Source organism: Protopterus annectens, chromosome 3.part1, assembly GCF_019279795.1.
Source record: "Protopterus annectens isolate FY-2018-M chromosome 3.part1, PAN1.0, whole genome shotgun sequence".
NCBI lineage: Eukaryota > Metazoa > Chordata > Ceratodontiformes > Protopteridae > Protopterus > Protopterus annectens.
Window position 1 is genome coordinate 1339138730 of NC_056732.1, and position 17785 is coordinate 1339156514.

At 40.0% G+C, this 17785-nt stretch overlaps 1 protein-coding gene across 1 annotated transcript in view; it reads right to left on the reverse strand.

Moving 5' to 3' along the window:
* MYBL1 (MYB proto-oncogene like 1) overlaps positions 1–17785 on the reverse strand; it is a 1413299-nt gene that overhangs the window by 588937 nt on the left and 806577 nt on the right. Inside the window, exon 10 of the mRNA XM_044067371.1 lies at positions 10841–11188. Coding sequence (XP_043923306.1) covers positions 10841–11188 — 348 coding nt within the window. The remainder of the gene's footprint in view (positions 1–10840; positions 11189–17785) is intronic.

The following is a 17785-nucleotide window of genomic DNA, read 5'->3' on the forward strand; positions in this document are numbered from 1 at the left end:
CTATTGTTCAAGAGGGAACTGTCGGATGACTCTATGCTGCTTCTTGAGTAACAGGGGTGGAAGGGAAAAAGGGAATGATATAATCTCAGCAAAAGATTCTCTGCAAGGAAGTGTCCTTCGTTATGATTAGCCATGCTTCCTAGGAGATTCCAGACTGTCTGCAGAGGGCGGCACAGAGAGCTAGCATGGTCTAACAGAAGTATCTCTAGACTCTTGGAATTGTGAGAGTCCTCTGTAGTGGGAGGTTTTCAGCTATCACTCCCTTCTGTGCCTTGGGGTGAACCAAATTCATGTGCATCCTGTAAGGGACCCTGAGACTTCCTGCAACACATACCTAGACCTCCCAACTGATTAGTGGGGAAAAAACGTTGAAGGGACAGAAAAAAGGCTGCCCACGGCAGGTAGGATCTTTATGTCCTTACCTGTGGGGCCAAACCGAAGACAAATGTCAAAGGTAGCATTGATCAATGATGACTTAAAAGACAGCACAAAATCATCAAGGCTCATCTAGGCATGTCTTTCTAATGGAAATGCCTGAACCCACAGCTCTAGAGATGTTTTCTGCAGTATGCAAAATAAACGACATGGATGAAAAGGATATTGTCCGTAGGGTAGCCTGAGAGAGACTACAGTGAAGATGAGCATCAGCAATTTTGGTTCGAGAAAGTGAATTATATAGTCCGTAAATCAAATCTGTCTGTAGCCTCTTAAAAGATACTTTAGGATTGAATGGCTGTGTAGGTGGTACAAGTGGGTAGGATCCAAAAATAGATCCTGTGTACCCTGTAAGAGAAAAGCGACAAACTGGGACCTCCCCCCAATAGTCAGAACCAAAGCTTTCAAGGAAAGAAGGTAAAAGGTTGGGACTGAACAAAAAAACTCTTACATCTGGTGTTCCAGACTCACTCTGATCAGACGGTATCTACAAATAAAAGGTCAGGTATATCTAAAGAATAAATGAGAGTACCTTTCTTTTATCCAATTCTGAACCTCTCTGAGGGTACCACTGGCCAGGTAGGAAAAGGAGGAAAATTAAACTTAGCAGACACACTCACAAATCCATGAGAGAGCAGAATTGCTAAGATCTCCATCTGGATTTGAACCACAGAAAATTTCACATCATCTTACCCACATCCTGAAAAAAGTTGAGCGTGAAGGGAAAATTGAAAGGAAAGGAGCTAATCAACACAAGTGCCAAGCCAATCAGATCACAGTAGGACTTAGGATCCGAAGGAGGTTTTAAGATTTTTGTATCCCAAGAGTTTGGATGAGAAATCTTTCAAATTCTCTGGAATAAGACGTGTGTCTGTTGGATCCAAAGTAGAAGTAACAACCAAAGCCTGTTGGATCCAAGGAGAAATTAGGATCCAAAGAGGATCCTAGGGGCTTTGGATTTGAAAAAAAAACTTCCTAGTTTCTCTGGAGTCAAACTTCTGTCAGATCTGAAAGTTTAGGATCCAAAGGAGGCTGAAAATGCTTTGGATCCAGAAAGATTTGATCCAAAATCTTTCCATCTCTCTGTAATAAGACTTATGTCTGTTGGATCCAAAGGCTTAGGATTTAATACAGAGGTAACAGCAGACCTGTCGGATCCGAGGAGAACTTAGGCTCCGAAAAGAGACCTAAAGGACTTCGGATTCATAATTATTGTCTGAAGATAAAAATGTCTGTCGGATCCAAAAAAAAACTTGGGATTTGATGATAGGAGTAGAACCTGTTGGATTCAAGGAGGATTAAAGATCTGCAGGAGATCTTAGAGATGTTGGATCTGAGGAGGCTGGATCCGAACTCTTTCAGACTTTTTTTTTTGATGGTTTATAATGAAGATGAAGCCAAAGAATTTGAATATCTGGACCTTTTGAAGGGTCCTTAAATATCGAACTCCAGCAATGTTCTGAGAAAAAGGTAGTTAGCAGCAAACCTTTCAATATTAATTTATTTCTTCTTTTGTTCAAGTCCTGAAGAACTGTGTGGTCAAATCCAATGATGGTCAGATCGGACATAGCTGTGGAGGCAGTTTTTGTTCTTTCTTTTTGGTTCTGAAGAAGCAGGGACTAGAGAAGCCACGAAACTAGAACTTTTGACAGGTCTTTAAATTTTGTATGGGGGGGGGGGGGGTTGAGCCCCACCAACGGCTTTGGAAAAAAAAAAGATGGCAGTAAAGCCGTCAACATCAGCTTATTCTTTCCCGTCTGCAGAAACTTGTGATAAAAACTGAAGTTGTAAACAATGTAAACCTAGACTGTAGCAATGGAATTTTAAAGATCTACAATGAATCTTATATAAAAGAAATATTGATAGCAATAAAACACTTGACACCAAAATGGAAAAATAAAGTTGTAAAATATGCCATCACAATAACAGAGAAAAAGAGCTGGTAAAAGACAAAAAAAAGCTTTGGGATTTTCTCCATTAATACTTACAGAACATTTCAAAAGGTAAAGGGAAAGAGACTTTTTCCTAGAAGTAAATGAGAATAAGTCAATAAATTTGACTTCAGATTAAAAGTGAAGAAATAGTACTTCTGTAAAGTTAGAAAGAAAAAATAAGAAGAAAACTTATCTTTCACAGAAAATGTGAGAGCTGAAGGTGACCACATCTGAATTCTAAAGCAGTAAAAGAGATCTGAGAGATGTTAGGGCTGTTGCACTATGGGTAGGGAAGGAGCTAGAGAGTTTGTTGGTGGCCATGAGCTAGAATAACAGCAGAGCCAGGTCCGAGTATTGGATCCGAACCCATACATTGAGGAAAAATGAATAGTGACGTCATCAGATTGTATGTCAAGATTTTTTATGGAAGTTAAAAAATAATAAGTTGCCAGTAAAAGAAAACATGCCTTATAAAAAAGTAAATGAAAGGATATGCCATTTTTGTGGTGAATTAGTAACAGCAGAGCATGTTTTCTTAACATGTAAAATAGGACTAATAGAAAATAATATTGTGAGAGAATTTCAAGATTATAAACAGATAAATATGGTTATGACTGAATATGGATTTTATGGGAAATATAGTAAAGACTATGTTAGTAATTTGGATAGAAAAATGTTTTGTATTATATAGATAATATGGAATGAAAGACTGAGATTATGGTTAATGTAAAGTGGATATTACAACGCAATACAGAAAATCAAATGGTGGTTGTGGAAAAACTAGTGGGGGTCTATACAAATGTAAAATTTTGTCAGTGATGGAGAAATGTAAATTTAATGTAATTTTTGTAAATATGTAAATTGGATACAGTTGGATAATAAAGGACCTCTAATATTTTTGATAGGTGCCGTGAGATCTCTTATAGCCACCTAAGCTACCACCAACTCAGGCAGATGGGGCCTCATTTTAATGTCTCATCCAAGAGATGACACACTTAAGTGTGTAGCACCACCCCTTAATGCTGTACTGCAGTAAGAGTAATCCACCTACCTAGTGTGGAAAAGAACCCACAGCCTTCAACACCAAAGACTGGGTGCATTACCTGTTATGCCACTAACACAACACCGTGCATACGCGCGCGCGCGCACACACACACACACACACACACATTTATTTACATATATATATATATATTTATACATGTATATATTTTTATAGCAAGTGGCCTTCCGAATCCCTAAACATGATTGGTCAAAACCTGGAACCAAATAGGCCATTAATTTTGCACAAAACCCAGAAAAAAAGAATGGACAACACAGAGTCTCTATGGAGTGAAATCATCCAGCTGTAAAATTTCCAGTGAACTACTGAGTTGGACTCCCATGCTCTGACCTTTGCTATCTCCTTTGATACCTGCTAAAATAGCGGTCAAATTGCAACAGCTGAAAAGTACAAAAAAAAAAATTACAATCTTTATATATATATCTTACATCTTTTCCATTGCTAAAAAGGATAACAGAACCTGGGCATCCTAGGTTCATTTAGTGATTTGAGCCACTGTTGAATTAAAGTGGGGAGGATAGGGGTGCCTATTCCGGAGGGATGAACCACGGGCATCTAATGTCGAAATCCTCTGAAGGAGAGTGAGCAACATAAGGATGGCCCCTGAACAGGCATCTGGTCAATGAGCTGCATATCTGGTAGCCTTTAACACTGATACACAGGAGTGTGTACTTCCACAGGAGAAGGCATCATGGCCCATTTAGTGACATGGTTGTATGTCTTCTGCCTTGGGGATGGGTCAGGCATACACCATATGCCTCACCATCAAGATACCAGTGAGGGCACGAAGTAACCCTGTGGTGGCCTGGGCAACAGCAGTCCTGGATGACATTCACTCATGCTGAAGATACTTGGCATGAGGAAAAGAATAAGCTGAAATGTGCTAAAGGAAGGCCTGTGGTCATTAGGCACAAAGGAAAAAGCACATAGAAAAGAATATCACAGTTCCACTACACCCTCCACAGTGTTACAGTTCCAGTCAAAGCAGTAGTTAAGACGACACAGAACAGTGCTGGACAGTCAGCATGTGGTGCATCTCAAAGTGCAAAGCAGAATGTTATAGCTTCAGGCACTCGGGTTTCTTCCCACATTGTAAAAACAGTAGGTGGACTGGACACTCTAAATTGGCTACAGGTATGAGTTTGAGTGTGTACTGTGGAAGAACTACAGCAACAGGGCTAGCTACCTGGTGGTTAAACCTTTCCACTAGATGATTGTCTCTCTTGAAGTGACGCACCAACACCATGTGGAAAAATGGGGATGTGGATGGATGGATTTGTGTGTGTGTGTGTATGTGTGGGTGTGTGCCACCCTGTTGAACTTTGCTCCTTACCTCTGCGGTAGTGCGATTTCTGATTTGGTATATTTAGTTAAGGGGGGTGTGGGGGGGTGAAGCCCTCCACATGGGTGGGTTTACTTTCCTTCGGTTTTACTTTTTTTCAGGATGGCTAAGCGGTTACTTACCTGGAGTGGGAAGTCGGTGTTCTGCAGTTGCCGGCCTTTTTGTCTTGGCTAACAAAGTTGGGTAAGTGAACTTTCGGTCTACTGAAGAAGACCCATATATATATATATATATATATATATATATATATATATATATATATATATATATATATATATATATATATATATATAATATATATATATATATAAATACACACACACATCTCTATATATATATATATATATAGGACTATTGAAAGAAAGTTCAAAAGTCCTAATCCACAATCACTGAACACACTTTAACGAAAGCGCTTTCACCTTAGGAATGTCAGTTACTGTGTGGTGGGGATGACTGCTGTTGGCATGCAGTAATGAATTTTTGGAGAAAGTTTTCCTGTACAAAGTAGTATCCATTGTGCCATCCAAGCTTTAATAACTTTCACATCCAAAAATTCAACTGTGTGCAAATCAGTTTTTGGTATACAAAGTCTGGATATCCAAAGTGCCCATATATGTTTCTTTGAAAATCTGTAAATCACTCCTCAACAACAAAAATTGATTTGTGTCTTTTATACGAGCTGTAACATATACCAACAAAGGTTTAAGTTTAAATTCCAGATACTCAGACAATGGTTCTCTCAAAGAACCACGTCCTGTCACTATTAGACGCCTTGGGGGAGGTAGCACTTATGTATTTTGGGTTCCAGATAAAAATACTGAGGGCTAGGATCATCAGCCATCAGTTGTGTAGACAAAGTCTCAGTAATCACCCTCCCATAAACTGCCTGTTTTAATACATCTATCTGTTCTTTAAAGACCCTTGTAAGGTCCAGTGGGAGGCTCCAATAAGATGTGGCATCACTAAGATGTTTCTCTGCTTCGTTGTTATAATCTGTTCTGCTTCACACTACGGTAGCACCCCCTTTATCTGCTCTAGTGATGATCAAGTTATTGTTTTGTTGTAAATTCTTAAGGGCTACTTTTTCTCCCTTAGTCAAATTATGTTTGCCATGTTTAAACACCTCATTTTAATTTATTTGTAACCCGTGCAATACTTGATGCTCAAAAACTTTAACCACCCCATTGTATGGTGGTTGGAAATTAGATTTCTTGAATTTAAAACTTTCCACTTCACTATGAAGTGTATCCGGAGGTCTGTGGGCAAAAAAATATTTTAAATTCAAATTACGACAAAAAGTTTTTAAATCCTGAACCACATCAAAGTGTGACACATAAGTAGTAGGTACATATCCTAAACCTTTATTCAAAACCTTCAATTCCAACTATGTAAAATTATAATCAGTTAGATTAACCACCAATTGGTTTTCTGCTTCATAGGGTTCGATGGAAACCCTAGAACCATCAGCTATGTTTCCAATATCTCATTGAACATTTCTTCCATCCCTTCTATGCCTGTATTTCCTGTCTCCCCTCCTAAAGGGCCTCTAGGTCTCTTGGGTGTAGGGAAAATCACTGATTGGGGTTCAGTTCCCTCTTTCTCCGTATCTGTATTCGAATACCCAGATGACAACTCAGAATTACTAGACAAATCTAAGTTATTTCTTAATACAGATCTAGCTCTCTTTCTTTATGGCCCATTACTACTCTTTTGACTGTCAGAAAACCTGACCGTTCTCTTTTTACCTTCTTCCAAGAGTAAGTAGTTTGATTTTTATAGTTATTAAGGTCTCTGATATTTTTTGATCTTTCTTTCCTGTAGCACTTTTTCACATTTATTAATTTCTTTCACATAATTAGCATATTTATCCAAATAACTTGTTTCAGTTGCATGGCTAATAGTTTTTTCATAACAGTCGTTCAACTTGGAAGACAACGATGCCTGTTGTTGGTCATAACAGTCTATTAGGAGCTTAATAAACATCTTAGACGCCATCTGCTGTATCTGACGCCATTTTTTCATGAATTCCTGGTTATCAGACCCAACCCCTGATTCCACATAAATTCTTAAACCCCTAGGGGCAACTTCTGCTTTTAAGTATGCTTTCAACAACTTACAATGCCAGACATTAGACCTCACATTTTTAGTATTATTAACCAATTCCACAAACTGTTGCTCTAACCCAGTAGTTTTATAACCTTATTCATTGGGGAGGGCCACTGCCTTCCATACTAAACAATGATAAATCATCCACATCTGTGGCTAGCCTATCCAAAAATTGTTTCAAATTTTGTGTTTCTGCCATTATAATTATGTGCCTAATTAAAGTTGCCCTAAGTCTCTGTTCCTGGTCATCCCTCAGTACGACTTTTTTATGTATATAAGTAATTCTTAATATTCTTATATTCAAAAATATTATTTCAGAAAGTCACGTGTTTGCAAAAAATGTAAATTGCCTTGCCCCCACTAATATATCTACCTAATGGTTTATCGCTTCAACCATTCATCTTTTGTAAAATACATAGCTTGTTATAATATTCATTTACTAATAGCATTGTGCTTGATTATACTGCTAAATCACATTGAACTCACATCTGATGAAATACATAACAAAGAAATCCATATACATTTGGCCGTTAGTAAAGGTCTAAACATTATTATATGTCTGTAAATAGTCCATTAAATCAGTACCCCTCCAAGTCTGTATCTTTAGTGAAAATGTCCACAAACTAATAGGCACAAAACAAGACGAGCGTACACTGCAAAGTCCAACAAGGTTTAATAGCGGAGTAAAACAAGCTTACAGCAGTCAGCAGTCTGGTGCACATTCCGGTAACTGCCAAGCAATAAAAAGTTAAAAACAATCTGGCTGCACAGAATCCAAGTCACAAAGTGTAAAGTGCTTTTCGTTAGGAAACGCTTCTCCTAACTTCTTCAGACAATAGTGCTCAGAAAGAAAAAACAAGTTTAAGGCGAAGGGCACCATCCAATACATACACTGATGACGCTAAGGCGAAAACTTGTTTGCTTGTGAGGTGGCTTGGCCTGTCAGCCATTAAAGTTGGGCTTTGCACCTATTCCTGGTCTCTCTGTGTTGTTTTCCTTTATGGATGATGGTCATTTATGCTGGATCTTTTTTGTGTAGTATTTATTGTTGGAGTTCTGGGCATTTTATCACCGTGTTTGGTATTTGTTGGTTTTATATCTATACATCTATGTATATATATATATATATATATATATATATATATATATATATATATATATTTATTGTTTGTCTTTTCGGCTTTTCCCGGTTAGGGGTCGCCACAGCATAACTCCGGTCCGCTAATGATTGGCAGTAGGTTTTTATGGTGCCGAGTTGCCAGCCCGACGCCCAACCTTCAGCGAAGGCATGCCCATTCACGCATGTCTTTTGTAGGCCACTCGACCGCAGGGAGGGCATGCAGACTCCACAAAGAAGGCACTCCAGCCAAGAATCGAACAGTAGAACCTCTTGCTGTGAAGCAACAACGCTACCGCTGTACCACTGCGGCATATATATATATATATATATATATATATATATATATAGACACACTCATACACACATAGATAGATATACATTCATATATGTGTGTATGTGTCTGTGGGATCGGTATTGATCCCCAAAGGAACTTTTCACTGAAGCACAAACAGCCGGGCATACTTCCGCGAAAGTGCTTTTTACTGAAAAAGCACTTTCGCGGAAGTATGCCTGCAGCTAGAGGGAGTCGTGGGGGAATGACTGTTGTGGAGATCGTACTACGGTGCGGATAAGGGAATATTCCCTTTTCCTCACTGTATTGCTTGGAGTCAGAATATTAAAGTGGGGGTGTGTGGGAGGCACAGCCCCCCCCCCACATGAGGGGTGCAGGGGGGCTTGCCCCCCTGCATAAAAGTAGATTTCTTGTTTTTTTTTTTAAACGCACTTTAATGAAAGTGTTTTTTTTTTTTGGTGAAAGCGCTTTCGTTAAAGTGTGTTCGGTGATTGTGGAGTCGGACTATTGAACTTTCGTTCAATAGTCCTAGAGCCATATACATACATACATACATATATATACATACATACATATATATATATATATATATATATATATATGTGTGTGTGTGTGTGTGCTTTTTTTGTACTAGGAAATGACACAGGGGGCTCCTTTACTGGTGTCTGAAATAATCTTCAAAATAATGAATTGCAGCTTTGGTGACTTGATCAACGTATGGGATTTTTTTTCTTTTTCCACGTCCTGTTTTAATTCAGAGAGGTCTTAAGTTTTCATGTTCCCAAAGACTGAAAAGTAGCAGAGATTTCTCTTTTAGGAAGGGTTTCCTCTACCATCACCTCAAATTCTTATTCTTCAGCCAGCCTTCTTTAGATTTTTAATTTCTCTTTTTTAAAGAACAAACTTTCAGAAACTTTATTCTCTTTATTCTTGTGCTTCACCTGAAGCATATGCACAGATCACAGTTTCTAAGTAGGTATTCCACCAAAAGGAAAAATAGTGTGCTTTGTGTGAAAATCAACACCTTTCAGAGGAAGAAGAAAACCAGAGACAGGTGTGAGGATAGAGAGGGACAATATGATTTATAGTCAGATAATCAAAAGGAGATTGGTCAAGTGTTACTGACAGAGAAGTTGACTGAACTTAGAAACAGACAAGCAGATGACACGCACTCTCTCACACTCTCTCTCTCACACACACACACACACACACACACACACACTCTCTCTCTCTCACACACACACACTCTCTCTCACATACACACTCTCTCTCTCTCACACACACACACACACACACTCTCTCTCTCTCTCTCTCTCTCTCACACACACACACACACGCTCTCACACACACACACGCTCTCTCTCACTCACACACACACACACACACACACACACACACACACACGCTCTCTCACACACACACACACACACACACGGTCTCTCACACACACACACACACACACACACACACACACACACACACACACACACACACACTCACTCTGTCACACACACACACACACACACACACACACACACACACACACACACACACACTCTCTCTCTCATACTCTCGCTCTCTCTCACACTCTCGCTCTGTCGCTCTCTCTCACACTCTCGCTCTCTCTCACGCACTCTCTCTCACTCACGCACTCTCTCTCACTCATGCACTCTCTCTCACTCATGCACTCTCTCTCACTCATGCACTCTCTCTCACTCATGCACTCTCTCTCACTCATGCACTCTCTCTCACTCTCACAAATACATATATTGAACAAGCAAAAACATGTTGTGTGAGGGGTGTTTGCCATTATAGCTCAAAAATGCATAGAAACACTTCACCTATAAACTTCTGGAATATAATCAACTCAAATGTCTCTGTATCAATCGATACTGGATGATCCAGAGGCAAAGAGAAGGCAACTTTTCAAACAGGATAAAAAGTGTAATGGATGTGTTTTATATCCCTCTTGTGGAGGATGTAGGGTCACAAGCAGTGCAAAATACATGGAGCACAAAGAACAGTATTCGACTGCAAGAAATAAAGTACAGCAAAAGTGGGTAGAATTGTATTTCAGTAGTTAAGAGTTAAACCTCTGCTCAGTAAATGTGGAACTGACATTGTCTGCTAATGTCTTTGTGGGCTTTGTCTGGATAATGTGGTATCACCCAACTCCAAATAACTACTGTTGACTGGTTATCTAAACTGCTCTTACCCTTGCTACTGTGTCTCAGATTCTGGATAAAAAGCATGTGGAAAAAACACTAACTCACTTACCTGGTTTAAAAAAAAAAAACAATGCACCCAAAACAAATAAATACAAACATATGTAAATAAAAAAGTAGGGCAACAGCATAAGTAAGCATCTTGGTAGGGCATGCCACTTTTACTGAGACACATACAACAGCTAGAAAATGCACATATAAATAAATAAATAAATAAATAAAAAAAACTTACCATATAGTCTGTGAACACGCACATATATACATATACATCTCGAAACAGGTAAGAATGAGATACATGTCAATACTCAAAACATAAATTGTACCTGTGAAGGAGAAAAAGGCAATGTCTTCACTGGAGTGCGTTTTTGTGTAGTAATATCTATGACAGAACTACTTGTGTTGGTCAGGTGGCTTGGTAGCTGCCTTTTCTTCTTCCTTAGGATAGCAGGTGGAGTATTAAGTTTGACAATGGATGGGGATGCCAAAGAAACAACTTCAGATTCTGTACCATTACATTCTTTGGGCAGATCAGATATTACAGTACAATCAAACTGATATTCTGCAGTCTCTTTATCATACTGCATGGGTACATATTTCTCTGGAGTTTGTGCTGAGTGTGATGTGGTACAAGAAATATCAAAACTAGTGACATCACTCCATGACAGTGAATCCTATGAGAAGAAAAACAAAAAAAATAAACACTTTACTGAGCATTTTATAATTATTTAATTGCAATTCAGATTATAAACAAGAAATATTCTACTCTCCATTTCATAGCTACCTATTCCTTTTAAAATGCAAGTTCTTTTATGTACTCAGAAAATTGTAGCTGAGCCATGAAAGACATTGCGCGTGCCTGCAGAAATCTAGCTTAAAGTTATGTTCCAACGAATACTCTAACAGGAAATGAAAATAATGCTACCTGTGATTTAATAAATATTTAAGGGGAAGTTGTAACACTTCCTACTACTAGCAAAGGGGGTTGGGGAAGGGAGTGAGACTATCTTTCACATGATCATGTTGATGCAGCTAGACCCGTTCACTTGCTTCCCTGAAGTAGTTGAAAAATAATGCTGATTAATTCTGTCCATTTGAACCAGTTCATCAAGTTTGTTAATAATGATGTTTGATACTTACCTTCATTATTTCCACTTTTACATCTGTCCCAATATCCATTGATCTCAAAAAAAAAAAAAGTTTGAATTCAATGTTTTCAATGAGTCCCTTCTTGTTTATTTCACCTTTAGCTGATGTCTGCAGGTTTGCTTTTACAATTGCTGGCCCTTCAATCCCTTTGCTTTTTGCATCCCATCTGTTGCAGTGGTGATGGGAATCTTTGTTGTAACATCTACTTTTTCCTGTGTTTGCTACCAATAAGAGAGACAGAACTGAAAACTTTCTCCTAGTGGCAAAGGGGAATGAAGACAGGGCTGCAGTAATCTAGATGGGATCAATTGATATTTTCCTTCTTTTGTGGAGCCTGAAGAAGCTATGATAGTTTCCTTTTGTATTGCTTTTGGTTACAAGGTTGATGGCTGGTCTATCCTTTGAAGATAAAGGCCTCAGTGCACACTATGAATAAAAATGCAATTCTACCACTTTGAAATTGAGGGAGTTAAAACACAGTACATTTCCTTAAAGGACTGGAAAAAATGGACAGGTATTTTCCCACTTAGTGATTATGTGATCAGATGGCTGATCTAAAATAAAGTTTTTATTTACTGGAGCACTTAACAACTGAAATCCATCCATCCACAACCCCTTTTTATTCTGGATAAATTTCATTTTTTAGCCAGGTGTGCATTCTCCTAACACCCTGGCATTCTTGATCTAGGGATTATATATACAGAGTTACATGCGCACTTTGAATCCATTTTGATCCATCGAAGGCAGTTTCGACAAATGCAAATAAACTGAAACCGCCTTCAGTAAACATTGAAACATTATATTTATATATATATAGATATATATATATATATATATATATATATATATATATATATACATACATACATATATATATATATATATATATACATACATACATATAAATATATACACACACATACATACATACTTTTTTTTTGCAGGGAGGCAACCTACTCAACCCCTTCTCTTCACTGTTGCAGTATTCTTAACATGGAGGATCCCCTGCCAATGGGGGCCCAACATCTTAGCAGTATACCAGGGTCTATATTATGACATCGACAGCTAAAAACTCCGGACACCCTTACCTCAACGCAGTTTAACTGAAACCAGGAAATGTCAAATGGCAAGAACAGTAATTGTTTTTCCCAGGGAAAAACATCGCTGGGCCAACAAAAAAACAACAGACACCACCACCCCTACTTAAATATACCTACTTCAAGATCGCACTACAGTGGAGGAAATGTCAAACTCCCGACAATGGCCCAGCGATTTTTTTTCCTTGGGAAAAAAATTGCTGTCCTGGCTGTTCGAGATTTCCTGCTTTCGGTTAAGCTGTATCGAGGTAAGGGTGTTTGGTGTTTTAGCTGTCGGTCTTCTGATATAGACCCAGTATACCAAAGCCTTTAGATTGTCAACAGCACACCATATGTCACATGTATGCTTCCTGCACAAGCTGTAGGGTGAAAATGTGACGTCCGGACGTATCATCCTCAGACCTGAGAGCCCCAGGAGGAACGTTATCCCTAGTATACCAGATGGTAACATACACATCCATAGGGACAAAATACCCGGGGAAGGACAAAGGGAGTGAATACTACAACAGTGAAGAGAAGGACATTTATTGTTATGGTAAGATTTTACATAACTGTACTATGCCCTTCCATTTCACTGTTGCAGCATTCTTAACATAAGGAAGAGTGCAAAAGCTCAGAAAGCAGTTAGGGAGGAGGAAGGGCCAACAGACCCTTTTAGGAACCCATGAAGAATGGCCCTAGCATAGCACTGGATATGACATCCAACTTGTAGTGCTTCGTAAAGGTATGCACCGAAGACCACGTAGCTGCCTCAAGGATAGAATTAGTATCCAAACCCTTGAAAAATGCATCATAAGAAGCAGTAAGTGGGTCCAGGTTATGAGAAAGACACCTAGCAGGAAAACCTCTTCCATTTGGACAAGTAGGATGTCCAAGTAGTGGGTTTTGTGGCCTCCTGCAGAACCTGAAGCACGTCTTCAGAAAAAAGGTGCCTATAAGAAATCTAAATCTTATCACCCACAGTGGTAGCTGAAGAGTGGACAGGTGGGGATGGATGAGAAATCCCTTGTCTTCTGTGAGAAGATCCACATTGTGAGGTAACTTGTGATAACTGTCCTTGGCTAAGTGCAGAAGAAGAGGGAATCAATGCTGTCTGGTCCAAAGGGGAGCCACCAGCAAGATTTTGGAAGCATCCTATTTTATTTTGCACAGGACTTTTGGAATGAGAGGAAGGGGAGGGAGGCCATAAAGAAACACCCCATTCCATAAAAAACAGTGTCCATCTTCCAGGCCAGAGGACATGGAGTCCTGGCACAAAATTGAGGAAGCTGCCTGTTCAAATGGGAGACCAAGAGATCTACTTGAGAAATACTGCACTGGTGGACAATGTCCAGAAACACATCCCTGTGAAGCACTGACTCACGAGATTGTGTTATGGACCTACTCAGGCAGTCTCCCACAAAATTCTGACTTGAAGGAATGTACACCACCTGAAGTTTGACTTGATACTGAATCGCTAACTCCAAAACCTGGAGTGCCAACCTGCAAAAAAGACAGGTCCTTGTCCTCCCTTGTTTGTTGACATACCACATCACTGTGGTGTTGTCTGTAAAGATCTTTAGGAGCCCTTGAGAAAACAGAGAATGGAAAGCAGTTAGAGCCAACACAAGAGCTCTCATCTCCTTGATACTGATGTGCTTCTTCTGTTTCTGAGGAGACTAAAGGCCTTGCACCTTTAGGTTTCTGAAGGAAGCCCCCCAACCCCCGTCTAAGGCATCTAAGAACAACTCTTGAGAGAGAAAAGGGGGTTGAAGTGGAAGCCCTAGATTCAAAGTCAGTTGCTGAATCCACCACTGAAATTCCAACTTGAGACATGGAAGAAGAATTGGAAACGCTAGAGGATGAGAATAATGAACCCAGATTAACTTTAGATAACCCTTCTCATGTACCATCTGACAAAGGGAAGCATAGGGATGGTGGATGCCATGAATCCCAGAGCCCTCAGGAATTCCCTGGCTGAAATCAAAGCCAGAAGAAGAAGGAACTGAGAAAAGGAAATCAGAGTCAAAGCCTTGAGAGGAGGCAGGGATGCTAGCTTAGGAACTGTCTGGATCCTGCATTCCAAAAAAAGCATGATCCTGTGACGTGGACAGGAAGGACATAGAAAATTTACAGTGAAGCTCAGTCTTTGCAACAGTGCAATGACCCACTGAAGGTGCTGTAAAAGAATCTCTGGAGAGGAGACTTGAATAAGCAGGTTGTCTAAATAAAGAAAGGCCTGAATGCCTTTGAGCCTGCAAAAAGCAATCACAGGAGCTAGGCATTTGGTAAATACTCTTGGGGTAGTAGAGAGTCCAAAGGGCAAAGCAGAGAACTGAAAATGCCAGGAAGCTACAGAGAAATGTAAAACCTTCCTGTAGAGGGGATGACTAGGGATATGGAGGTAAGCATCCTTGAGATCCAGAGAAACCATAAAAGTCTGAACAAGCAGTAGAGGGAACAAAGTCTGAAGGGATAACATCTGAAAGGAAGGAACCTTCAGAAATGTATTCAGGTGAGAAAGATCCAGAATGGATCTCCAAGTGCCGTCTTCCCTGGGAACCAAAAAACACTATAGAATAAAACCCCTTCCCCCTTTGAGCAGCTGTAAACTCTTGAATAGTTTCCTGAATCAAAAGACCTTGAAGCACCTCTAAAAAAAAAAAACTTAACTAGTCTTGAGATGGCTGAGGAATGCTCATGAAGGGGGGGGGGGGGATTTCCAAACCATGAAATACCCTTGGCGAATGATGGAAAGAACCCAAGAATCCTGGGTTATGCTTAATCAGACAGGAAGAGACAAAGACGATGTGAAAGAGGAATGTGGCTGGGGAGAATCGAGTAGTCAGACAGCACCTGGTTTATCATGAAAGGAAGGCTTCTGAGCAGGATGAGTTTGTGTAGACTTAGCAGGGGGAACCCTCCTACCACCCTTCTTGCCTTCAGAAGGAGGACAACGAGACTGCCTTCTAACAAAAGCCTGTTTATTGGGATAGTTTCTCTGGAAATTTGGCACAGGAGAAACAAAAATATGTTTCAGGTCCTGTAACTCCTTGCCTTTTTCCATTTATGGCCCAGAGGAGCATCCATCAACTTAGCCTTAATATCATCAGACAAAGGTTGAAGCTGTAGCCAGGTTACACCTCTAGACTGGCTAGAGAAGAAAACTCTATGGAGCTACTCCAAAGTCCAAATTACCATGGGTAAGACCCCCCCCCCCTTCAGGTCATCATCAGTTACAGGTCCCCTGCCATGAACCAAGATACCCACGCAGCTTATTTAGACCTACTTAGGACAATTAAGGTATACCCTAACACCCTAGTCATGGGTGACAAACTATCCTTCCATTAAATGGGAAACTTGTACAAGCTCAAACTCACTTGCACAAAAGTTCCAGGAGTTTGTTAACTCAAATGCCCTGGAAAAAATAGTGCACCACCCCACAAGGGGCTCCAATACCCCAGACGTGGTTCTCACCAATATGAGTGACCAATGCAACGTCTCAAATGTAGGACCCACACTAGTTAAATCCAACCATAAATCAGTCATTTTTGAAGTAGAAATAGCACCAGAACTTCTCAAAGGAGAAGTCAGGCTAAAAAAACTTCACCAAAGCTAACTATACTCTCCTAAGGGAAGGCATAATAGACTTCCAAGCTCCAGTTTCCACATATGGCATTGACAGTTATACTAAAGTATACAATGATGACCTGTATAAATATCTACACAAATGTATAGACACAGCCGTGCCAGACAAGATTAAAGCAAGATCCCCAAGAAAAACAAATCATCCTGGTGGATGTCTAGCATTAATAAATTATACAATAAGCAAAAGAAGATGCTGTCTAAAAATACAAAAGTGAGATCCCAGAACTGGAAGATCACCCTCCTCAGCCTAAACAAGAAAATAAGACAACTCATAAAATCTTCAAAGAGCAATTATGAGAAAAATTTAGCAACCATAACTAAGAATAAACATAAGGCTTTCTTCAGCTAGGTTCGCAACCTAAAAGGTAAGATACAAATGTGTGCTGAACTAATTGTAGATGGCATCACACACAATGAACTGTGAAATTGCAAACCTGCTAGCAGACAGGTTTGGTGAAAATGTCACCCCCCCCCCAAGCATACAACAATCCATGTCTTCATCATCTTCTCCTCCCTGCATCTCCAAAGAGAAAGTCATCAATGTTCTCTCCAAGGCTAAGAACACAGCCTCCATGGGACCAGAGGGCATTCCGGGCTGCCTTCTTAATGTTCTAAAACAAGAGCTAGCTATTCCATTAGGCTCTCTGTTCAACCACAGCCTGAGCACCGGCTTTGGCGCACTGAATGGAAAACAGCAACTGTTGTCCCCTCCACAGAGGCTGCTCAGCAACAGACCTATGTAACTATAGACCCATAAGTTTAACCAGTCTCATCTGTAAGGCAATGGAATGAGTCATCATGGACCTCATAAATAAGGATACAGGTGACCTCCAAACCCTGGATCCATCCCAGTTCGGTTTTGTCAAGGGCAGATCATGCCTGCTAAACCTGGTGGACTTCTACAAGAATGTGACCAGAACCATAGATGAGGACAAATCCATGCACACCGCCTATCTTAACTTGGCAAAGGCCTTCAACACTATCTCACATTCGTGCATCACTGACAAACTATCCCAGTCAACCCCTATGTTGCTAGGTGGGTTGCAAATAAGCTCACAGATTGACAACACCCAGTCAAAGTGGGAGAATTTACCTCTATCAGCACACCTGTCCCCACTGGGGTCCCCCAAAGGGTCAGTTCAGGGCCTGCTCTTGTTTGACATATACTTCTCAGAAGTCCAGGCCACAATGGAGGGGCTGTGACTAACCATGTTCGCTGTTGACTGCAAATTAGATGCTATCATTGAATCCCCTTGCGATATCAGTGTATTTCAAAAGGGGCTTACACAGACCAATGACTGGTGCCCAAAGCCATGGTCTTTAAATACTAAAAAATGCATAATCATTCTCTTCAGTAAAAACAATGTCCCTGCCGATTATAAATGAAACAATAACACC